At 30.9% G+C, this 26,250-nt stretch overlaps 1 protein-coding gene across 1 annotated transcript in view; it reads left to right on the top strand.

Moving 5' to 3' along the window:
- Window positions 1-23,760, top strand: part of LOC139511764 (integrator complex subunit 5-like) — a 37,546-nt gene extending 13,786 nt beyond the window's left edge. The window contains exons 10-22 of the mRNA XM_071298815.1: window positions 1,553-1,608; window positions 2,055-2,191; window positions 5,647-5,755; window positions 7,264-7,448; window positions 7,904-8,100; window positions 8,704-8,822; window positions 9,667-9,864; window positions 19,020-19,273; window positions 20,289-20,359; window positions 20,964-21,112; window positions 21,872-21,976; window positions 22,911-22,953; window positions 23,435-23,760. Coding sequence (XP_071154916.1) covers window positions 1,553-1,608; window positions 2,055-2,191; window positions 5,647-5,755; window positions 7,264-7,448; window positions 7,904-8,100; window positions 8,704-8,822; window positions 9,667-9,864; window positions 19,020-19,273; window positions 20,289-20,359; window positions 20,964-21,112; window positions 21,872-21,976; window positions 22,911-22,953; window positions 23,435-23,562 — 1,751 coding nt within the window. The 3' untranslated portion in view covers window positions 23,563-23,760. The remainder of the gene's footprint in view (window positions 1-1,552; window positions 1,609-2,054; window positions 2,192-5,646; window positions 5,756-7,263; window positions 7,449-7,903; window positions 8,101-8,703; window positions 8,823-9,666; window positions 9,865-19,019; window positions 19,274-20,288; window positions 20,360-20,963; window positions 21,113-21,871; window positions 21,977-22,910; window positions 22,954-23,434) is intronic.
- The last annotated feature ends 2,490 nt before the right edge of the window (window positions 23,761-26,250 follow it).

Consider the following 26,250-nt stretch of genomic DNA (forward strand, 5'->3'; position numbering starts at 1 on the left):
TTAAACTTTGTTTGATATCAACAAAAATTGAATCCTTGGGGTTCTTTGATATGCTAAATCTAAACATGTATTTAGATTTTTGATTATAGGCCCAGTTTTCAAGTTGGTCCAAAACGGGGTAAAAATTAAACTTTGTTTGATTTCAACAAAAAGTGAATATATGGGGTTCTTTGATATATGCTGAATCTAACCATGTATTTAGATTTTTGATATCTGGGCCTGGTTATCAAATTGGTCCACATTGAGGTCTAAAGGGTCCAAAATTCAACTTTATTTGATTTCATCAAAAATTGAATTCTTGGGGTTCTTTGATATGCTGAATCTAATCATGTATCTAGATTTTGGATATTGGACCATAATAGGTAAATGTCCAATTTAAAATTTTTAAGTTTTTAAGTTTAAGTTCTTAGACCACATTCATTCTGTGTTAGACACCTATGTTGTGTCAACTATTTAATCACAATCCAAATTCAGAGCTGTATCAAGCTTGAATGTTGTGTCCATACTTGCCCCAACTGTTCAGGGTTCGAACTCTGCTGTCGTATAAAGCTGCGCCCTGCAGAGCATCTGGTTTGATTTTCTTTAATAATATTTTATAGTTGCTGAAAGGATACAAAAATCTGTAGAAATATAAAAAAAACATTTTTTTTTCGAAATCAGAGAAGAAATTTGATGTTGATTCATTATTTTTCATGGGTAACAGTTATCAAAGGTACCAGGATTATAATTTAGTACGCCAGACGCGCATTTCGTCTACATAAGACTCATCAGTGAGGCTCATGTCAAAATATTTATAAATCCAAACAAGTACAAAGCTGAAGAGCATTGAGGATCCAAAATTCCAAAAAGTTGTGCCAAATACGGCTAAGGTAATCTATGCCTGGGGTAAGAAAATACTAGTTTTTCGAAAATTTCAAAGTTTTAATACAGGAAATTTTATAAATATGACCACATAATTGATATTCATGTCAACACCGAAGTGTTGACTACTGGGCTGGTGATACCCTCGGGGACGAAACGTCCACCAGCAGTGGCATCGACCGAGTGGTGTTAACAGTTATCAAAGGTACCAGGATTATAATTTAGTACGCCAGACGCGCGTTTCGTCTACATAAGACTCATTAGTGACGCTCATGTCAAAATATTTATAAAGCCCAACAAGTACAAAGTTGAAAAGCATTGAGGATCCAAAATTCCAAAAAGTTGTGCCAAATACGGCTAAGGTAATCTATGCCTGGGGTAAGAAAATCCTTAGTTTTTCGAAAACAAATTTTATGAATTTCCTGGTTTTTCCTGGTTTAATGTAAACATTGCAATTTGAATGGTGAATGAAGGACAAATATTTGTGTAGGCCAACTTTGGAAAAACCATGAAATGAAATATTCATGAAAGTACACTTTTCCCTGCATCTAAGAAAAATTGAACTCATTGGGTTATTTGGGTTGTTTCTTTAAATTGTCCATGTCATCTCCTTTTACATGTATTTATATTTGAGTTTTGGGGTTGCTGTCTCTTTCACAGTTTTTCTGAATTTATATCTGTTTTATTGTAGGTACAGAGGCCAAAGTAATCCATGAAGATATACAAGATACTTGTTCCTTTCTAATTGTAAGTTGGATTATTATACATTCTGTCGTAAATAACAGTGAGGGGTCTCGGTGGTCAAGTGGTCTAAGTAGTTCTACTTCTGTTATCACTAGCCAGTCAACACGGGGGTTGTGATTTCAAACTCTTCTCCTTTGGGTGCACTCTACTCCAATCTTAATTGACTAGGATTGTCAGTTTTTCTATCAAAGGTTAGTGGTTTACTCCGTGCACTATGGCTGCCTCCACCAATAAAAACTGGCCACCACAAAATAGCTCAAAGTGGTACTTAAAAGTAGTGTTAAAACACCAACAAGGGTAAGTATGCTGTTAACAACAAAAATAGCAGCAAACCATACAATTATTTGTACCATTACATTGAATATACAAAATTCCATATTGATGTTATATAAGCTTTGTAAACGCAATTTCATGAACAGTAAATACATTACAGTATGTTGTAATTATAGGATCAGCTGTTAAGAGAAGTACAAAGTGCTGTGTATCACAGACAGAATAATGGAATGGTGGAAGTCCCCTTTCTGGCCTCACTTACACCAAAGGTTAAAGAGTTGACCAGGATGCTGTTACAAAGTGATGGCATGATGTAAGTATTGGATTGTGCATTTAACATTCCTGTTCTAAGTTCAGGCCTAAATTAAAATATTGTTTGTTTGCCCTTTTCCGACCCTATGTTTTGAAACAGGGTAGGTAGGTAGGTAAAATATTTTATTTTTTTCCCCCAAAAAATAACTTGGCTCGGTATATTATTTGTCATGGGTAGGCAGGTAGGTAAAATATTTTATTTTATAGATACAAAATCTGCATAATGTCATTTTTTTGTCCGTTTGTTTTTGCAAATAAGTTTTCCGCTGGGACTATTAGTTTTGAAAAAAAATATATAAGAGATAACTTTGTACTGGTAAGATAATGTCCGGGCAGACATAAATTACTAGTAGAAAAAGTCCCTAGAGTGTTACAAATTTCGTGTGTGCCTTTTTTTCCAATAAAAATGCAATAAGACTTAAAACTCAATTGTCACGTATTTTGCATCACATTTATAAATGATCTGTATGGAAAACTTGGCGATTTTACTGCCAGATATTCTCCACTTTACAGGGTTTTGTCACTTTTGGTTCATGTCAGATATAAATAATTTAGCGGCATCGTTAACATAATCATTCTGATATGCGGATCACAAAAGGCCATCCCTACATAGAATACAACGTCCGTTTACAAATTAGTTTGTACACACGTAAATACTTTTGTATCAAACGAACTTTTTTGTAAATGAACCCTGCTCTTTAAGTTTTTAAAAAGGTACAGAGTAACGTACTTCATATCATGATTTCAGAAAGCGTTCAACATCGATTTCAAACAAATGCTTTGAAACTTCAAATGCAAGTGTTCATGTCAAACGCTCAGGTGATACCAAACGGACTGGACCTTATACGTAAAGATAAAACCCGAGGATTCCGGTAAAAAAGTTTTGAGCGGGAAATACAAATATAAGATTTTTGGTAGGAACGAAAAAATAAAATAAAATAAAATCTTGCTGGTAAATACAAATAAAAGATTTTCAGGCGGAACGAATTGATAGGGTCGGTCGGTAAAGGGCAAACAAACAATATTTTAATTTAAGCCTCAAAGTTCATATGTTGGCATGTGTCATTTAAACCTTGATATATACATGTGAATGTTAGATAACTGATTATGAGGATGCTTAGTAAATAATATTACTGTTATATTTAAGGGATTATTTGAAATGAAAAAAAATGATCTATTTCAATGAATTAAATAAAAAATTTAAAGAAATTTGCTTGTTTGAATAATTGAAAGATTAAGAATGTCCAACCTGGTCAACAGGTCAGACATGACTTACCTGCATTCCATCAATACTGCCATCAACGATTAGGTTTTATCTGTAAAAGTCTTTTTTAAACATCATCGATCTTGTCAACCATTCATGAAATTGTGTGAAACTTTTCTATAAGAATCGTAACCAGAGAAAAATTTGAAAATGTTTTTATTTCCCACTAGCTATCAAATTCATGTTCACCAATTTTAATCAATTTCTCATATTTGATTTATAACAATGTAAAACATTTATCCAAACTATTAAAAGAGTAAAATAAACAATTGACAGGGCCTCGGCATTGAAATACATAGCTTCTCTTTGTGTGTATTTTAGTCTAGTCGTCATCTAATTAATTATCGAGTTGACCTCTAAAGTCATCTGATGACCATATAAGCGATGTAAACATAAATGTAGATATAAATAGACTAAGCAAACTATTACTGTTGGATTATTCTAGGTCTATTAAATTTCATATTATAGATGAAAAATAAATGTTTATTAACATTTTTACTTGTATAAAAATGATTTTCTGTGGATCGAATCGGTCAATCAAATGGTTTACCTTTGTTTCACTTTCAATGTTGACATTCTTTTCCTTTAAATAACTTTCCACATACAATTCACTTGTTATCCATCTCAAGCTAAGGGGTTAAATTGAAGTTTACATGAATATGGATTCAATGAGGTCAAATTATTCACTTGCAAGTGAATAATTCATAATCAATGTCTTTTAGCTTATTTTGACGAAATTAAACCATATTGGCTGCTAAAAGCGAATTATTATTTCACTATTTGCATTTCATTAATGATTGAGCAAAAAAAAATAATATCTTAGATTTTTTATATATCTCCCAGCTAGTACCCCTTTAATTTTAAATAGACTTATTATTTGGCAGTTTATATTGAAAGTTTTAGACTGAATTTTTAAGACATCAATAATTTTATCAAACCTGCATGGAATTTGATGAAACTTGGACACAAGCTTCTTCATAATTAGTAATAGCATCTGAAGAAAAAATTAAATATTTTGCTGATAATAAACTTTTAGGCAGTAAACATTACACTTTTATTCTGAAAACAGCAATAGCAGGTAAGACACATTATTCTGCAGAATCTTTTACGAATATTTTTATTTATACAATGATTTTGTGACAGAAAATGTGGACTGTGAATGATATCTAAAATTTAAGAATCGGCACACATTGGTATGAAAAAACATGACTAAACTTTCAAAAATGATCAAAGCACAAACTGTTGCAATAATATATCATTGTTTTGGACTTCATTTTAATTTGAAAATGTACTAGTCCTATTTACACCAAAACTGACTTTATTAGAAGACAAAAATCAAAAGCGCTGTGTCTCCAGCCACCCTTTATAGTCATTTAACAAGTTCTTTTTTTTAGTTAAGTTCATGGTTTATATTTTATGTTCATTACTTTTATTAGAAATATAATTTGCAACTAGCGTAAGAATCTTAAAAGCAACAACCCTAGTATTTCTAGCTCAGATTGTGTTTTAATCTATATTAACTCTGTGCTCAATATGCTTGTTATTCATACCCATGTGCTTTTGATTCATACTATTTTGATATCTTGCTTGGGAGATTTATAGTGTCAAACTGATGTGGACTGTAATCTGTATGAGAGCATTCTTCCATATTTTTTATGTAAACTGTAAATTGGTTTCAAACAGTGGTTACCCTAGCCAATCAGAAATATTAATTACGAATTTTAAAAAGTATGCACATTTTTTATTTTATGTAAGCTTATTATTATCCTACCATATGAAGAACTTTCTTCAAAAGGTTTCAGAGTAACTGAAGAAAAATGTTGTAACCCATCCCATTTTTCCTTTAATGTGGATGAATTTACTAACTGATTTTAGCTGGGCATATATTTGAACATTTAGAAATAGAATTCAGAATAGAAATATGTTTTGGTAAACCAAATGGATTAATGCATGTTTCAAATTTTCCCACTCTTGATTTTCAAATAAGGAAGAAAATGGGTGAAGATTTCAATTTTTTTTATGACTGACGTGATGTTGTTAGTTTTAGTATTAAACTTTGTTGCCTCACTATGACTTTCTTTGCTATAACGGTAATGATAATGGTTTTTAAAAGAGTAAACAGTCATCATTTTAATGACATGTTGATGTCCTGAATAATCTTATCATTATTTATCTTTTATGTTATTTTTCAGATCACTGTGGCTGATGAAGTTGTTATCTTATGTAGCATTATACAGTGGGGAGGAATGCACATCAGAAATACTAGTCTGTATAATATCTGAAGCCACTAACTTTAGACAGGTAAATAAATAAAAACAATCACTCAAAAATCTCTTTTTCATTAGGTCTTTTTTATTTTTTTATTTTATTTTTTCATTATCTGTCTATTAAAGTCGCAGTTACACAAATAGATATAGGAAGATGTGGTGTGAGTGCCAATGAGACAACACTCCATCCAAATAACAATTTATAAAAGGAAACCATTATAGGTCAATGTATGGATTTTAACACGGAGCCGTGGCTCACACCGAACAACAAGCTATAAAGGCCCCAAAATTATTAGTGTAAAACCATTCAAACGGGAAAACCAACGGTCTAGTTCTAGTATATATTTAATTATTTCTAAATTTTCCCTGAAGAACTTTCAATAATTGTATTTTTAATCAGGATAAAATAGAATTATTGGTATTATATAAAGTCTATTGTTTTACATGTTTTGTCTATACACTGAAATGCTCTATTAAAGAGAGACAAATAAGAATGAAGAAATCTTAAACCAGAAGTCATAGAGAGATAAACAAACTCACCATAGATTCCAATATTCAAATTAAGTACACCAGACATCCATTTGTTCTAAAAAGACTAATCAGTGATGCTCAAATCTTAAAAGTTAAATGCCAAAAACAAAATGAGGTTAAAAAGCATTCAGGTTTTTCCAAATACAGCTACGGTTGTATATTCCTGGGATAAAAATCTTACTGTTTCGAAAAATAAAAAAAAAGATTAAACAGTTAATTTATAATTATGACCATGCCTTGGAAGTCATAAAACTTTTGAGTCAGTTTTTTGTACTCATACTCCAAAATCAACCAATCAAAATGCTGGTTTTCATTTTTCGAGCATGATTTTTGTGCTCCAAGCACTGAGCATAGTTTTATGACTTCAACCCTGTATCAATGATGATTCATGTCAATGCAGATATGCTGTCTACTTGGCGGGTAGAAAAAAAATAGATAAACGACAATCCATAATACACTTCACAGCAAACTAAAGGTTTAACAAGAAGAGGCACATGAAAAGCCCTGTTTGAATCAGATGTGTTTAGAGGGTGTGAGCTCCTTGTGTGTTTCTTTGACTTATCCTTTGTACATTTTTTGTAGCTTCAATTATCCTTTGTACATTTTTTGTAGCTTCAATTATCCTTTGTACATTTTTTTAGCTTCAATTATCCTTTGTACATTTTTTGTAGCTTCAATTATCCTTTGTACATTTATTTTAGCTTCAGTTATCCTTTGTACATTTTTTTTAGCTTCAATTATCCTTTGTACATTTTTTTTAGCTTCAGTTATCCTTTGTACATTTTTTGTAGCTTCAATTATCCTTTGTACATTTTTTGTAGCTTCAGTTATCCTTTGTACATTTTTGTACATTTTTTGTAGCTTCAATTATCCTTTGTACATTTTTTGTAGCTTCAGTTATCCTTTGTACATTTTTTGTAGCTTCAATTATCCTTTGTACATTTTTTGTAGCTTCAATTATCCTTTGTACATTTTTTGTAGCTTCAATTATCCTTCGTACATTTTTTGTAGCTATCTAGATGCCTGGACTTACAGAGCACAGTAGAAGTCAAACTTGGGGATGTTTTGCCCTGTACAATACACAGACTTGTTGATATGTTAAACACACAACAAATGGATAATGTTAAGCAGTTGCTTGGCAACTTGTTGTGTCTTGTCCAATGGGAGAGTACATCACATGTAGCCAAAGAATATAGGTCTGTTTTCATATGAATAGAAAATGTTTTCTTTAATGTAATATTTAAATGATTTACACAGAAAACCTTAAAAGAAAAAATATATACATAACATTTTATTATGATATAATCTTATTTTCTTTGTCTAATAAATTTTAGGAAAGCATGAATGTTTTTCTTTTGATATCTTTAAAAATGTGTTATTCTGTATGTTATTGCCTTAATGATGTCATCATCATTATTGCAGTTCAACTAGTTGAATAGCTGATACATACTTTTTATGAGAAAAAATAAGAACGTAGATAAAAACCAGAATTATCGAAGTTTTCTGTCTTTAAAATATTATATATAATATTAAAAAAAAAGGAAGATGTGGTATGATTGCCAATGACACAAACTCTCCACCAAAGACTCAATGACATAGAAGAGAACCAATATAGGAACTATATAAATAAATCTGTAATTTTTTTTTACAGATCACTATATCAGTACTGTATACATCAGCAATGGGAATCATTCCTTCCTTTACTTTCAAACAGTGATACAAAGATTGCTATAACAATGCTTAAAATCATCAATATAGTAAAACTCCCAAAAGTACTGTCAAGCCCTGTAACTCTTACATTGTGTTCATCCCTGTCAGAATTGTTCTTCAGGATATTAGAAATAGAAGGTAATTAATGTAACAGTAGAAATATCAGATCAGTCTAGAAACAAAAATGAGGTATAAAATACCAAATAGTGAATCAAACCTAAGGTCCCTGAGAGGCAAAAGACAAAGCACAGTCTACACATCACTACATGAAAACTAAAGACTGAACAACACAAATCCTACTAAAAACCTTGGTTGATTTCAGATCAGTAAGCAGATTCTGCGCGGATCTACATGGGGCTCCTCTTGTGTATTATATGGCTAAAATCTGGATTGCATATAGTAAACAGATACAGCCATTTTTCAGGGTACATTTTTTGCTCAGCAGTGTCATAATTAGAATTAGTTAAACTTACCTAAGAAATAAATAGTCTGTCTGATAGACTAATTATGGCAATAATTGTACACTTTGATACAGAAAAATTATTGATATTAATAATATTTTTTCAAATGTAAACAAGTTTCAAAAATATCTATCCCTGTTTAATAATTAGCCTCTGTATAACAATAGTTAATTTAAGATGTGTTGGTTTTTGAAAAATCAAATCATTTTTATATTCATACTTAGATAATTTTGTACACATTTCAAAGTTGAATCATTACTAGATTTGTATTCTTTCCTAGATTCAAAGACTGCATTTGAGATGGTAACAGTGTGTAAACAGTGTATGAAACAGTTAATCAATAGTTCCTATGTGCAGACCACCATATTAAGATTTTTTATTGAAGCTTTGTTTACAAAGGTAATTTAGATTTGAATGCAGATGTATAAAATACAGCATTAAGGAATAAGAAACAGTCAGTGCATGCAAATGAGATAGGAAAAATGGGAGATAACCATTTAATATTTCAAGGATTATCTAACCTTTGTACAGTATTTGATGAAATTCATAAGTGCTAAAAAAAATAACTAAGAAGTGACTTTTGCTTAATTTATTGCTTTTATACAAATCCTGCATGGAATTTTTATACCTACTGCACATATGATTTGATATAATATATGACCACAAACCAAGGAGTCATATTTATTCATTCACAACAGAGTTTTTATATTTATACTAATGTAGGATATCTGTTATCCAAATTATTTACTTATAATTGATATTTATATTCATTTTTTTTTCTTTTCCAATTTTGGTGCTGTACAATTTTTAGTATATTTAATATATTTAAAGTGTACTGTATTGTTTTTCATAACAACCCATCAACCTTGTAGAATGATTGTTGATTATTATCTAGTTATAGACATGATAGATGTTTACAAAATGTAAAAAAAATCAAATTATTTTTTAAGTAAGCATAAGCACATTCCTACAGATATCAGAGAGTGACTTTCCATATAACCATATTAAATTGTATAATTAGATATAAGAAGATGTGGTATGAGTGCCAATAAGACAACTCTCCATCCAAATAACAATTTATAAAAGTAAACCATTATAGGTCAATGTACGGACTTCAACACTTATAATCATATATAATCATGTTATAAACAAAATAAAAAGATTGCTAAGAAATTTAGGTCATATTTATTTTTAAAAATAAATTTGAGAATTAACCACACTTTTCTACTAATTTCAATTTCAGGAAATTTCAGTTTTATTTGGTGGTAAGATAGATCCATCCTCTTTGGCATCAGAGAAAGATACCTATACTAAACTGAAGGAAGAAAACATGAAACATGGTTTATCATTGACCTTGCCAAGGTCACACTCTAGTGTATTCCATGCTGGTGTTATAGGAAAAGGTCTGAAACCAAGGACTCATGTGCAGGTTTTAAAGCAGGTAAAAAATAACCTTTATCAGGAACATGCTAAAATAAAGCTCATTTTTGGAAAGATTAGAACTTGTTTTAAATCTTTACTAAAGCACCTGCCTCCCTAACAACACTACAGGTTAGCTACTGTTACTAAATGTATTCATACTGAAATATAGTTACCTATGGTTCTCATGTGTGTGCAAATAATACACATACAAACTGAAAGAAATTGGTATATTATTGGAGCAGAATATTTAATGTATGTCATTAAGGTGTTTTGATGTGCAGGCTTTTTTTAAAAACATTTTGATTAGGTAATTGGGTATTGATACAAAGCTAGTATGATTGACAACTGTCATTGTCACTAAACAATCAGAGACAAGGTAGACCACAGTGATATTGTTTGCCTAAAATTCTTGGAGAATAAAGGCTTTTTCCCCTGGAGAAGAATCCCAATTTGAAAAAAAAATGGCTTAAAATTATTCCCCAAAAGACAACTTTTTTCCCAAACAGTGCAGTTAAGTAGTAATTGTGCATGAATACAAACTGAAAAACACTCATTTAAACATTTTTCATGCCTAAAAATTAATCTATGTACAGATTTAAGGGTCTATTTATGTATCATCACTGACAATAAGGGCTCTTATTTCAAATGAGGGTTTACCTCTTGAAAGGGGATCTGCAAATTGAAGTTCCAGTCAAATTCAAGGTTTGTTATAAATTTCCCAATTTGATACAAATGACGCATATTTTCCCAATAAAAAAGGGTAGAGGTAGTTTTGAAAAAAGCCAACAATATCACTGACCTTTAATTACAATGCCCCACCTCTTTAACTGTCAATCAAATTGACTGCATTACTTATCAACCTCAGTCTTGTGTATTGCAGGATCTGTATAATTATGTAAGACTTAATATACAATAACTTGACCTCATAATTGAATACACAAATGTATATATATTAGATGTTTGATGAAACTGCGCATGTGTGAACAATGGAAGACGTCTTTTTGAGTTGTGAAAATTTTTGATAAAAATATTGTGATTTGGGATTTAACTTGCAACAAATTTGTGAAACTGACTATGTTTTATGAACATTACAACTGATGAATTCCAAAAAGAGTGAAAAAAATGGAAGAAAAAGGAAGAATTCAAAAGGACAAAACTCAAGTGGTGAGAAACCTAGTAAAATAAAACAGAAAACTACTCACACTGTTGATAAAGGTAAAAAAAAATGTAAACAATGAGACCTGTAATAAAGAAGTAGCGAAAAATGACAATGTTAAAACAGCAAAAATGAACACTTATAATCCAAATTGTGACTCTCCTGTTTTACCAGCACCTAATTTTCAACATTTCCAAAATATGCAAAATATGCAAAATCCGAATTTCAGCCAAATATCACCAATGGCAGGTCTCTATCCGTGTACCCCACAAGGACTGACAAATCCGTATATACAACCAATAATGCAGTCAACGATGAACCAAGCGTCAGAAACAAACAAAATCGATAACTTAATACAGAAAGTCGACCAAATGTTCCAAAAGATGAGCGTTCTCGATTCGCTCTCCGATAAAATGAGCAAGTTTCATTCAACATTAAATACACTGGTGTCAAACGTTGACAATGTAACCAAACGAGTCGTCGAAATTGAACAGAGTTTAGAATTTCTAAATACAAAATATGAGACCAGTAAGCAAGAACACGATACAGTTAAGAAAGATATAAAAGAAATTAAACAATGTTATTAAGATGTGAGTTCAAATATAACACATTTCTGCACGGATCTTGAAGACCTTAAAGAACGTCATATTGATTTACAGACCCGCTCTATGCGGGAAAATCTTGTATTCTCTGGAATACCTCAAACAAACCCTGAAGAAGAAAGTGAAGAAACGGAACAAATACTCATAAACTTTATGAAAACCAGTTTAAAAATAGAAAGTCCAGTTGAATTCCAACGTGCTCACCGGTTCGGGAAATCCGACAAAAATATGAGACCGATAGTCTGTAGATTTAAAACATTTAAAGATCGTGAAATAGTTCGAAAATCAGCCAAAGAGTTAAAAGGAACAAAGTACGGGATAAGTGAACAATACCCGAAAGAAATAAATGACAGGCGCAAAGTACTATGGCCTTACTTTAAAGAAGCTAAACATCAACGGAAAAAGGCGTATTTTAAACGAGACAAACTTTTTATAGATGGTATCGAGTTTATAATCCCAGACGACGAAAACGAACAACCGACAAATAGAAAACGTAATACACAACAGACGTATGAACAGCAAGGGGCTAAACCTAAGAAGACCCAAAGAAGACCCCAGGATGGACATTCACGACCAGATCATAAATAGGTGAACCATGGAGGATCAGCTGATCGTAGTAAACGTGACTACTCTAGTGGAACTGACGACCTCTCGTGCAATGAAAAAACTCATACTGTACATAAAGATTATAATAACATTTGTCTTTTATCTTCAAATGTATGCGGCATTAAACAGAAATTGTTATATCCAGAATTTGAATCACTGTTAAATAATTATGACATTCTATGTTTAACAGAAACTAAATTAGATGACCTTGATGAAATACAATGTAATGACTTCATATTTCATCATAAAAATCGAAAGAAATTTATTAACAAATCAGGTGGTATTGCCCTTGGGTATAAAAGTTATTTGGAAAGTTTTATCAAACCAATTGCAACCGACTGTCAATTTGTACTTTGGTTCAGTATCGATAAAAAAGTTTTTGATTCACCGGAAAATGTTATATTTGGTATTGTTTATGTACCACCTGAAAATAGTTCATACTCGTCGGTTGAGGCATTTAATGATATTGAAAGAGAATTTCATAAATTTAATGAAAATACAAACCTGATTTGTTTAGTTGGAGATTTTAATGCTCGAACGGGAAATTTAAGAGATTATATAGAAGATAATGATACAGAAGATTATTTTGTCAATAATGTTATAGATATCACAGAACTTACTGATACTAAAATTTTAGACGAATTGTGTATTCAAAAACATAGAAATAGTCCTGATTTAGTTGTCAATAATTTTGGGAGAAAACTTGTAGATTTTTGTAAAAATAATAATGTATTTATATACAATGGCAGAATTGCAAATGACAAAGCTGGGAAATCAACCAGCAAAAACTTGAGTGTAGTAGATGATGCCTTGAGCACAGCTCATTTATTGAAATTTGTAAAACATTTTGAAGTACTAGAATTTAGCAAACTGTACTCAGATATTCATTCGCCACTCTCACTTGTTTTAGGAGAGATAAGGCCTGAATGTATTCATCAAAACGAATGTGATAGAAACATTCCAGTAAGATTTAATCGTGATATGCGTAAAAAGATGAAATATATGAGAGTAAAAAATTCGAAAGAAAATCCTTAATCATGTTAATCAAGATAGAAAAAGAGAGAAATCAAAAATTTCTCTGGAAACATTATTCCATTTTTTTAAAGATCTGAATAAAAACAAGCATGACAAAAGAGAAGATTTTAGTATACAAAATAACATGGATCCAGAAAACTCCAATGACATTTTAAATGGGAAAATTACTAAAGATGAGATAAAAAAAGCTGTAAAAAATGCCAAAAATAATAAAGCACCAGGAGAAGATAAAATAATTAACGAATATATTTGTTCTTCTTTGGATAGTATGATAGATATTTATGTTCAATTATTTAACTTAGTTTTTGATTCAGGTATTTTGCCTGAAGCATGGCTTATAGGTCACATGATACCAGTATACAAAAACAAAGGAGACAAGATGAATCCTAAAAATTATAGACCTATTACATTGTTATCTTGTTTAGGAAAAGTTTTTACATCCATTTTGAATGATAGATTAAATATTTTTATAGAAGAAAATAAATTATTACATGAAAACCAAGCTGGTTTTAGGCATGGTTACTCAACAAATGATCACATATTTGCATTGTATGCATTATTTGAATTACTCTCTCTCAGAAAGAAAAAGCTACACTGTGCATTTGTCGATTTAGAAAAAGCATTTGACTTTGTTCACCGTAACTCATTATTTTTTAAGCTTGTTCATACAAATATTACTGGCAAATTTTTAAGAATTATACAAAATATGTATGAAAATGTAAAATCATGTATTAAACATAACAATGAAACTTCGGAGATCTTTTTCTCTGAAATTGGAGTAAGACAGGGAGAAAATTTATCGCCTGTATTATTTTCACTATATTTAAATGCTTTGCAATCATATTTAGAAACAAAAGATATTAAAGGTTTAGAATCTATCAGCAAAGATGCTGAAAACGAACTTACAGTGTATTTAAAAATATTTTTGCTTTTATATGCAGATGACACCATTTTATTAGCAGAATCGGTTGAAGATCTGCAACTTATGCTTGATAATTTTTCACAATATTGTCTCATGTGGAAACTTAAAGTAAATGTATAGAAAACTAAAGTTTTAGTTTTTTCAAAAGGCAGGATGTCAAAACACACAAAATTTTATTTGAATAATAATGAGCTTGAAATAGTTAAAGATTATAAATATCTTGGTATATTCTTTTGTAAAAGTGGATCATTCTTGTCTACAAGAAAGTATCTAAAGGAACAGGCAACTAAAGCTATGTTTGGATTATTGAAGAAATGTAGAAGAAATAACTTATCTATTGAATGTCAAATTGATTTGTTTAAAAAATTAGTAGAACCTGTAATATTATATGGATCAGAAATTTGGGGTTTTGAAAATTTAGATGTTCTTGAAAGTATTCAGTCGTGATTTTTTAAAATTATATTGCACTTGAAGCAATCCACACCCAACTTTATTGTATATGGTGAGCTAGGAATATTTCCTATGATATCGATACAAATAAAGATATGTATGATAAATTTCTGGTGTAGACTTGTTAGAGGAAATGAAACAAAATGTTCATCCTTATTATATAAATTGTTACATGTTTACTACACAGATTATGGTTATGAATCTAAATGGTTAAAGTTTATAAAGAATATTTTAGATGATTGTGGTATGTCAAATGTTTGGCAAAACCAAACTGTTTTTTCGTCATTATGGATTTCAAAGTGTATTGAACAGAAACTTAAGGATCAATTTATACAATTTTGGTATTCAGAAATGTTCAAGTCTCCTAAGGCATTGTGCTATAGATTATTTAAAACTCATTTTTGTTTTGAAAAATATATCTCAGAGTTATCACCCTATTATATGTACATCTTTTGTAAATTTAGATGTGGTAGTCACAGATTACCGGTCGAGACCGGGAGATGGCGCAATTTGCCAAGAAGCGAAAGAGTGTGCTCTCTGTGTGACTCTATGGATATCGGTGATGAATACCACTATATAATGACATGTAGCTACTTTATCAATGAAAGAATAAATCTGCTTCCCCCTTTTTGTCACGAAAATGTTAACATTTATAAGTTTGAACAGCTATTTGCTTCCAACAATGTAATTGTATTAGAAAAACTATGTAAATTTATTAAGAACGTCCAAGAGAAGGTCGTTCCTCCAGGTTAGAACTTCTTAGTATCACTTTATATATGTATATGTAATTCACACATGCTATATAAGTTTGTATATTGTTAATATGTATATGTTCTCTGTAACAATTGTTTTAAGAGAATAAAGTATTTATTCATTCATTCATATATATGTTACAGTGAATTTGTATAATCAGGGATTATGTAGAATCCCTGATTTTTTAGGGATTATGTAGAATCACTAAAAACATTAGTGATTATATAGATTCCCTGAAAATGACCAGTGATTTTAATAATCACTGATAATTTTAATTATTATTCTACAAATTCCCTAATATGATTTCAGGGATTATCAATAATTAAAAGCTTCAAAGATGATATCTCAAACCAATAACACTAGTGGTTCCAGCAAGGATTTGTATAGTCTTAATATACAAATCCTTGGTTCCAGGAAAGGGAGATCCCAAAAAACTAATGGTCAATATTCACGAAAAGACTGAAGAAGGATATCGCCTTGCTATATAGCATGGAATCCTGTACGGATCTTTAATACAAGAAATCAGTTTTGAGGTTGCTGATTTCCCTTCATTGGTACAATTTGTTCCTTCAGATGTTTGTGCTGTAAACTCTATTTCTCTGAGACGTGCCGTAAAATTTGATTTGATGGGGAGGACGAGGTTTTTTTTTAATGTTGATATCGTGGTAAGACAGATGTGAATTTGATAGATATTCCTGTAGAAAATCAAGGCAAATGTGTAATAGTCGATGCCATCCAAATTTAGTTTGTAAATAAAATGTTTAATATTAAAATATTATACATAACAATAACATTTATCAAAACAACTGTTCGCATAAAAATAGTTTTAATGACAATTTCATTTTATTTCATATTCTCAACCTAAAAACAATTGCTAAAACAATACAATAAAAAAATAATCATTATGCAATTTAATATTTTCATACTGACTTCATCAACTTATCCCTTGATATTATTAATACTAATGCAGTCAATATCAAAAAGGGCTCGCTTGTTATTATTACTGATAAAATCAGTATTAAAAACAAAACATCAATTATTCTATATATATTGTGCTTATCATTTAATTATATTGTGCTTATCATTTAATTATTTTGTGTTTAACATTTCAATATTTTTGTGTCTTTCCTATTAATAAATTATGCCTAACATTTTACAATATTAAGGTTATTATTATGATAAGGTTAACTTTTAAGATATTTCAATATGTTATATATTTTAGTATCATTTCAGTTATTCTGTATAATCCCTGACGTTTTTTTCTAGTGATTATACATAATCCCTGAAAGTTTTAGTGATTATATATGATCCCTAAACTAACCAGTGATTATACATTATCCCTGAAAATTTTAGGGATTCTACATAATCCCTTATTATACAAATTCACTGTAACATATATAAGGATGATAGATTTATTTATTGCCCATTTCTTTTGATCTACATTACATAAAGTGATTCTGTGAAGGAGTAGGGGCATTAAGGCCTGGTTTTGGCCCAAGAAAATAAAATGTTTGATAACTTTTTCAAATTGGCACATAATGTTTAGAAATGCATAGGGTCAAGAAATATAAATGAAAAACATTAAGATTCTTATGTGATGACGTCACAATTACATCATAATATGTACTGTTTTCAAAAAACGATGAAAAATACAGAATTTATGCAGTTTTCTATCTTTATTCCTGTTTGTGGAAACATCGTGCGCAGACAAGAAACAACAAAATAATTTAACAGAAGCTTTATTATAACTATTGACAAAATCTCACCAAATTCAAAGTTGTTTCTTGGCTGCGCACATACCTTTTCAAACTGAAATATAAAAATTTGATGTAAAACAAGGAAAATAACGAAATTTTACAAAATATGCAAATTAAGTCATGATTTATTGCCATGGTAACTTGTTCAATGTCCAAAATTGTTTTGTTTTTCTGAATACCTTTTACCTAAGATACGTTTCAGTAATTTAAAAATATGTATGATAACTTTTAAATTTGCAGTACTTTTTGGGCCAAATAAAGGCCTTAATGCCCCTAGGCCTACTCCTTATATCTGAAAGATAAATGATTAATGGATTAACAAGATCTTTGAAAAAAAAGGAAATTTGAATATAACTATGAATATATAAAAGGTATTCAAGTAAGGCCTATAATTTACTTGATAAATTTCCAATAATCATCTGTAATTAATCAAAAATTTAGATTAGTTCACTTTTTTTAAATATTTTTTTTAGATAAAATTGTGCAAATTAAGAGACCCATATTATTTAATGTGAGCTCATTTTGTCCTCCTACTGGAAAAGCACGTTTCCTTCTAATGACCTATGTTAATGCAATTTTCAGCAAAAGTGCTTGATTTATGTTCATTTCCCCCCACCATACCTTATTATGAAATAATTCAAACGAATCATCTAATCTTTCCATGAGTGATTTCCATCACTTTGATTTTGAAAGCCAATGTTGTGAAATGTCTTTGAAAACTTCTTGAAATTGAAATAGGATTTTTAACCGGATTTTTGTGACAAAAATGTCGGTTATTGATTTGGGGATGTACGGCGGGCGGCCGGGCGGGCTGTTGGGCGGACGGGCGGCAATCAAATGTTGTCTGTGCATTAACTCATGAACCGTTCAACCAAAGCTTTTAAAATTTTAATATGTTATTCCTGACAACTATACGAAGGTCAAGTTCAATAATGGCGATTTTGACTTTTACCGTTCAGGAGTTATGGTTCTTGAAAGATTGAAAAAATGGAGTTGTCCTTGCATTTACGCATGAACTGTTCTAGCAAAGCTTCCCAAATTTTAATATGTTGTTACTAATGAAAGAATGGAGGTCAAGTTCAATAATGACGAATTTGACTTTTACCGTTCAGGAGTTATGGTTCTTGAAAGATTGAAAAATGGACTTTCCCGTCGTGTCCGTGCATTTATGCATGAACTGTTCTACCAAAGCTTCCGAAATTTAAATTGCTGTTACTGATGACAAAATGGAGGTCAAGTTCAATAATGACGATTTTGACTTTTACCGTTCAGGAGTTATGGTTCTTGAAAGATTGAAAAATGGTTTTTCCCGTCGTGTCCGTGCATTTTCTCATGAACCATTCAACCAAAGCTTTTGAAATTTTAATATGTTGTTACTGATGACAAAATAGAGGTCAAGTTCAATAATGTCGATTTTGACATTTACCGTTCAGGAGTTATGGTTCTTGAAAGATCGTAAAATGGCGTTTCCATTCAGGTTGTTGCATTTACTCATGAACCATTCAATCTAAGCTTTTCAAATTTTAATATGTTGATACTGATGACAAAATGGAGGTCAAATTTGATATTGACAATTTTCACTTTCACCATTCATCAGTAATGGTTCTTGTGATATTGCCAGGACACAAATAAATGTTAATAAATCCGGTTTGCTGTCGTTGTGACAGCCTCTTGTTAGAATAAACCTTAAGACTTAATACTTACCACGAGATTAAACTTCAATTATCTTGTACTAGAAATTTGATATAAGGTTAGACAATAGAAGTACATTGAAAGTAGTTCAAAATTAAGAGTTTTTTTCTAGCTACAAAACTCTAAAAAGATCAATCACTAATACAAAGTTCTGGCACTACTACAAGAAAGTTGAGTTTTAACCCTTCCTCTTTATTTCAGCCCCAAGTTGTACGAAATAAACAGTGCTTAGTGGAGCTTTTGGCAGCATGCTCAGTGACAGCCCAGGGCCCAGAGGAAGTTCATACACCAATGGAAACAGATAACATGTTCCCTGTTAGAAAAAGAAGGTCCACATTATCAGCAGAGTTATGTAGAATGGTTGGGAGTCTGATCACAGAGCTAGCTACACCAGATGTATTGTATAACAATAGATTCTGGCCTGAAGAGGACTCGATTAGAATAACTGTTGAAAGGTATTACTTTGAACAAATATAATCATAGGTCATATATGTATTGTCACAGCAAAAATATTTTTAAAGGTTTTATGCGATTTTTTTTATTTTCACTGTTTTTTTTCAAGTCATCTCTTCTCTAATTTTCATAAATTTGTTGTTTTTAATTAAAAGAAATACTTGTGAGAAAAGTTCTTTTTTTGACGATATTTGACATTGTGTATTGCTTAAGTTTATACAAGCCTGTTGTGTTGTACATGATGTTTACATGTTCACAGGTAAATTGGTACCCCATGTACTGTGGATTCATGTATTTTGATTTGTACCAATTTTCATGGATAACATGTTCATGGATATTTGATTTTGTGGTTTTGCAAAACTCTGCATATAAGCCCCATAGAAAATTTGTCATTCATTGAGCATTTACTCATGGAATCCGCGAAAATTGGTATCCAACGAATAATAATGAATCCACAGTGTATTAAGGTGGTACCCAACACTACAGGGAGATAACTCTGTAAAATCAGCCAAACGTTTAAATAACGTTGTGTTGTAAAGGGAATATTAAGCTTCTCAATGATCAAAATTGGTGTTTGTCAATCTGCTATATAACCAGTGTAATTTTTCTGATAAAATGGTTGGTTCAAAATTTTTGAAATTTATATATTTTGGTTAAAGAGTCAAAGTAAATACTTTGTCAAAATTTTATGAAAATTAAAAAAGCCAAATAAATGTTAGTGAAAGTGTTGGGTACCACCTTAATGTATACACAGTATGACTTATAGTTATATAAATAATATCATTGTTAATTCTTTATTTAATTAAAATTTATTCCAAGTCATAAATTACTATAGGTATACATAAAGATAGGGATTTCAAATTTGAGACTAATAAATAAACATGTTGATTTCTTTTTCTAGTTGCTGAATATGAATAAATCAATTTATACTGCAACTGGAAAAAGTGTTTGTCATCATGCTATTCTGAAAAATTAAAGGCTATTACATTTGAACAGTAAACCATGATTATTTTTCAGAGATTTGTTTGTATGGAAGATATTTGAAGATAACCAAGTATTATGGGATGTATTTGATTTATATTCATCAAGTAAGTAAATACAGCTCACAATTGTTGTCTCACTTAATAAAAAAAAAATTGTATTTTTAATCGAAAATGTGAATAAATGTTTTTATTGCATAGCAATATAATATTTCCCACAGAAAATAACCAAAAGTTAGCGTGCAATAAATTCCAATATTGCACTAGTGCAATAAATCTTCAAAATTCATGATGTCATCAATGACAAAATCTTAGTTTAAACCAATTTTTAGTTTCAAATATTATATTGCTATACAATAAAAGGGATATTGCATAAATATTGGAGAATATTGTCCCTCGTAGAACATATATTGCACTCGCAAGCTCATGCAATATAAAATTCTACTCTGGAAAATATTTCCTAATATTCATGCAATAACCCTATATTACAGTGGTCTCTAAGCAAGGGTTACATGGCTACCTAGGGTTTTCATGTATTAGTTGTTAAATGATGAAGTGTGTTCTAATATTTTCTTTAATTATGCCTTTATTAAGATAGATTAAGTTTGACCATTTATTATAGAAATTATCAGATGAAAGGTTTCTTGTATAAAATCTAACTGAAACTAGCAAGATGTTAATTTTCATTAGATATTTTTTTGTGTATTTTCAGGTCCTCTGGCAATGTGTAGATGTTCTCCTGTTTTGAAATCCATCACAGCTTCTCTAATGAACTTCTTTGAAAGTTGTAGACAGAAACAGGCCAGTCATTCACCAAGGCAGATGGAGGCATGCTGTAAACTTGTTAGGTGTTTGTCAAAGGTATAACAATCTTTAAAAATACAGAAATTAAACATTGTGTAAAGTTTTAGGTTTTTTTTCTTTCAAAAAACAGATACTGTTGATTCATTTATGTTATAGGGTTCCAATTTATGTGGTTTGAGGAAAACTGGATATATGTGGATATTTAATTTTGTGGTCTTGGCACTATCTGCATACATTCCTTCAGAAAATTTGCATTTGGTTGAACATTTGAATTCGTGGTTCCTCTTTACCCTTGAAATCCATGAAAATTGGTATCCAACAAATATTAATGAATTCACAGTAGTTGGTAATGTGTACAATTTAGGGTATTTTGTTTTAGTGTGATTATAATTTAATAAGTAAGAATTAGATAGTTGCAATCAGTAAATTAATAAATCAAATTTTGTATCACTTATACATAGCTAGTAATAGGAGTGAGACTTAGGCTTGTTATGTATTGCATTCATAGCACTCAGAACTGTTATAACTATATTATTAGGTAACAATCATGATGTCCTGTTCAGTCTGGACAGATGCACAGCATCATCCATAACTTTTTCTAGAATTCAATTTTATTTAGAATTTAAATCTTTTTTATGATCAGTTGCAATTGATTTGTAATCAAAAGTACAGCCATAAAAATTTTTTTAATTTCCTACCCCCTATGAATTTATGCATCATATTGATTATTTGCTAAAACAAATTATCTTGAGCAATAAATAATACAGTACTTTTATAACATATATGACATCTTCGTTAACCTTGTTTCTTTTACAGAGTCGACTCTTACCAACACCACTCAAGTTTATATCAGAGTTATTCCCCTTGGTGACCTCTTATGAAGCATATTTACTTTTGGTGGAAATGTGGAAATACATAAAGGTAACAAGAATTACTCAAAAGCAATGAGTCCTTTGACTTTACCTTTAAATAACATATAATTATCTGACAAGTAGGAGGCAGAAGTACTGTAAGTTCAGAAATTAATGCGAGTTTTTTTTTTATTGCGAAAAATGTGACAGAATTGTAAACGCAATTATTTAAACTCGCATTTTGAAATATTTTATATGAATTAAACAATGTTTCTCAAAATCGTAAAAATTAAAATTGCAAGCAAGTCTTAAATGAAAAAATCGCAATAATAAATGCATGCAATAATTTCTGATGTTACAGTATTCCAACATGTATCAATTTATTTGCTGTTTTAAAGATGTAAATAATCACAAGTTGCAGGAAAATATTAAATGTTGAATATTTGTTTATTAGTTGTAAGAATTATCTGTCAGATATTTGTCTACTTTTCAGTCAGATAACAGGGTACTGTTATCTTGATTGCTTCTCTTCCTTATTGTAAATCAACATTTATTTATAGATTATCGGTGATCATCTCAACCAGATTGCTCTTTATGCTTGAGCCGGTAAGGCAAAAGTTAGAAAAGCAACCAAGTTGAGATGACAAATGATAATCTGTTTGTTTCTATTTTACCTATGACGACGTTGTAAATTTCATTTACAACAGGCATGTGCTCCCTAAGTTTCTAGCTATAATTTTTCGTTTCACTCGACTCTGCTGAGAAAGGAAATTATCAGTCAGCAAGATCAAAGGAAAATTTTGTTAAATAGCGATAAAACAATAATACATCTGATGGACATCTTCTTACAGTAGTGTAAAAATATGATTTCAACTTAGTGTTTTAATTTCTGCTCATGTCCGCCACAAACTTTCATAGAAATAATGAATGTTCTTAAGGAAGACTGATATAAAGTCATGGGATTTTGTTCTATTGAAAATGAGAAATATTTATGTTTGTTGCAGGAAAATCCTCCAACTGAAGATCCAGAAGAAGTCAACAAAAGAGGTTAGTTATTAAAATGGAATATTCTTATAAAGATGAGGAGATATGGTATGATTGCCAATGAGACAACTTTCCGTCAGAAATAAAATAAATTGGTAGTGACCAATGTTAACTTATTGCCAATGTTAAATAGTCTACTTTTTTCTTGCAGTCACTTCCTTTTGATGGTATTTTTGTGTTATGTTTTTCCATTGTATTGTCAGTTTGTTTCCAACTAATGAGTTTGCCTATGCCTTTGGTATTTTCTGGCTCTCTTTTCCTTTTGATTGATTCTTTGAATTTATTTTTAACCATCTGAGCATGGATTTTAATTCTGACAGATATTAATGATTTTTTTTTCAGAGTGGACAAAAATGTGAGATAAATTTTTACAATTTCAGGAAAATTTGTAGACATAAATATGTATTTGATATCAAAATCTTTAATAAAAAAAATGTTCTTTATATACTGTGTATGACAATTTATATGTTTCTGTATTTTCCAGTTTGTGAACCACGCCATACAGTCTGTGTTAGATCTATACTACATAAAGATATCCACAGAATGGGACACATTTATTCAAGATTCTTTCATGAGACAATGCCACCATCTGAAAACAAAATGGACGATTAAAATTATTAAAAAAGTTCTTATGCTTGTTTTAATGTTTGTTTGTTTACCTATTCTTTCTTAAGATATCTATTTTTGACAAGTTTCTTAAGAGGTTGAGATGGGTTGATTTCTTTTTAAATCAATCTTTAATTGATCAGTCAACCATGTAAACAATTCTGTAATATTTTCTATGCCCCTGCGACAAAATGTTGGTCCATCTGTTTGTCCATCCATCCTTTAGGATAAGTATAAATTGTTTGTAGATCTGGCTATCTCCTCTGAAAGTTTTAGAGGTACAACTTTAATGTTTTGTAGGATGTTCATACACATAATGAAGTTGTGCATGGCACTAGGATTATGATTTATTTTCAATATTCTGGAAAAAACTGGTAGTTGGACTCAAAAATATTCTGAATATGACAGACTTTTTTTTTGGGTACTAGCTGCATAAAGAGATCATGGTTGCCAATAATTAGATTAACTATCCACCAGAGTCGAGAGACATGGATGTTATCAACTGTTTGCCACTGTACAGTCTTTAACCCTGGTCAAAACCAGTACTGTATAGTGAGCTATAAAAGTCCCTAACATTACACAATGTGTAATAATTGAAACAAAGAAACCAACAGCTTGATTTATTGTCTGACAAAATACACAAATATGATGGACATGATCCAATGATGACCACTGAATCACAGACGCTTGACAAAATACACAAATATGATGGACATGATCCAATGATGACCACTGAATCACAGACGCTTCACAAAATACACAAATATGATGGACATGATCCAATGATGACCACTGAATCACAGACGCTTGACAAAATACACAAATATGATGGACATGATCCAATGATGACCACTGAATCACAGACGCTTGACAAAATACACAAATATGATGGACATGATCCAATGATGACCACTGAATCACAGACGCTTGACAAAATACACAAATATGATGGACATGATCCAATGATGACCACTGAATCACAGACGCTTGACAAAATACACAAATATGATGGACATGATCCAATGATGACCACTGAATCACAGACGCTTGACAAAATACACAAATATGATGGACATGATCCAATGATGACCACTGAATCACAGACGTTTGACAAAATACACAAATATGATGGACATGATCCAATGATGACCACTGAATCACAGACGCTTGACAAAATACACAAATATAACCTTACTGCAACTGTAGTAGTACATGGTGTTGCATCACATCACAATATTGTTTAGGTTGAGGCCTAATTGAATTATACCTTGATTATCATTTCATTTATATTTTTATATAAGTTTGGACAATGTTTGAAAAAAATGACATTAATATGGAATGCTGATAATGGGAAATTTTAGAGTAGTGAATTATCCAAGACTGTAAAACAAAATAGATCGCTATGGCTATGGTTAGCTGAGTGTATTCTTATCTAACATTATTTTGCTGTGATGTACCATGACCCCATGCAAGGTTCAATAACAATCAAAGTTCATGGCATGGTTGTCAATGTTAGCCGGAGAGTCGACCAACAATAAAACCACCACCATAAAGGGCTATGTTTGACTATACGATCTATAAATGTGCACCCAATTCAAGTCAGAATCACACTGGTGTTAAAACTTAATTTACTTAATCCTACGAATTATGTAGTAAGAGTGCCACAACCTATGTGGTAAAAAAGAATAGCAATTACTCTCTCTTCCAAGGATGGCCTATTTCATGTGTGCCTCTATCAAGCAATTCCAATTTTCCATTTGACGGCCTTGTGAAGACTTCCCAAATGCAGTTATCTTATACTATATATATAGCTAGTAATTAATATAAAAACTAGAGGCTCTAAAGAGCCTGTGTCGCTCACCTTGGTCTATGTGAATATTAAACAAAGGACACAGATGGATTCATGACAAAATTGTGTTTTGGTGATGGTGATGTGTTTGTACATCTTACTTTACTGAACATTCTTGCTGATAACAATTAGTTCTATCTATATTGAATTTGGCCCAGTAGTTTCAGTGGAAAACGTTAGTAAAAATTTACAAATTTTATGAAAATTGTTAAAAATTGACTATAAAGGGCAATAACTCCTAAAGGGATCAACTGACCATTTCGGTCATGTTGACTTATTTGTAAATCTTACTATGCTGAACATTATTGCAGTTTACAGTTTATCTCTATCTATAATAATATTCAAGGTAATAACCAAAAACAGCAAAATTTCCTTAAAATTACCAATTCAGGGGCAGCAACCCAACAACGGGTTGTCCGATTCATCTGAAGAATTCAGGGCAGAAAAATCTTGACCTGATAACCAAATTTACTCCATGTCAGATTTGCTCTAAAAGCTTTGGTTTTTGAGTAAGAAGCCAAAAACTGTATTTTACCCATATGTTCTATTTTTAGCCATGGTGGCCATCTTAGTTGGTTGACCGGGTCAAGCCACACATTTTTTAAACTAGATACCCCAAAGATGATTGTGGCCAAGTTTGGATTAATTTGGCCCAGTAGTTTCAGAGGAGAAGATTTTTGTAAAAGTTAACAGACGACGCCGGACGACGACGACGACGGACGCAAAGTGATGAGAAAATGAAATCATAATTTTATTTTCAGTACCAAGAAATCGAAGTAGCATCTAACAAACCGTTAGACTTTTTCAATTTTTTTGGATAAATGGACTCACGTTTTAGATCAAAA

Source organism: Mytilus edulis, chromosome 2 (genome assembly GCF_963676685.1).
Source record: "Mytilus edulis chromosome 2, xbMytEdul2.2, whole genome shotgun sequence".
Taxonomy (NCBI): Eukaryota; Metazoa; Mollusca; class Bivalvia; order Mytilida; family Mytilidae; genus Mytilus; species Mytilus edulis.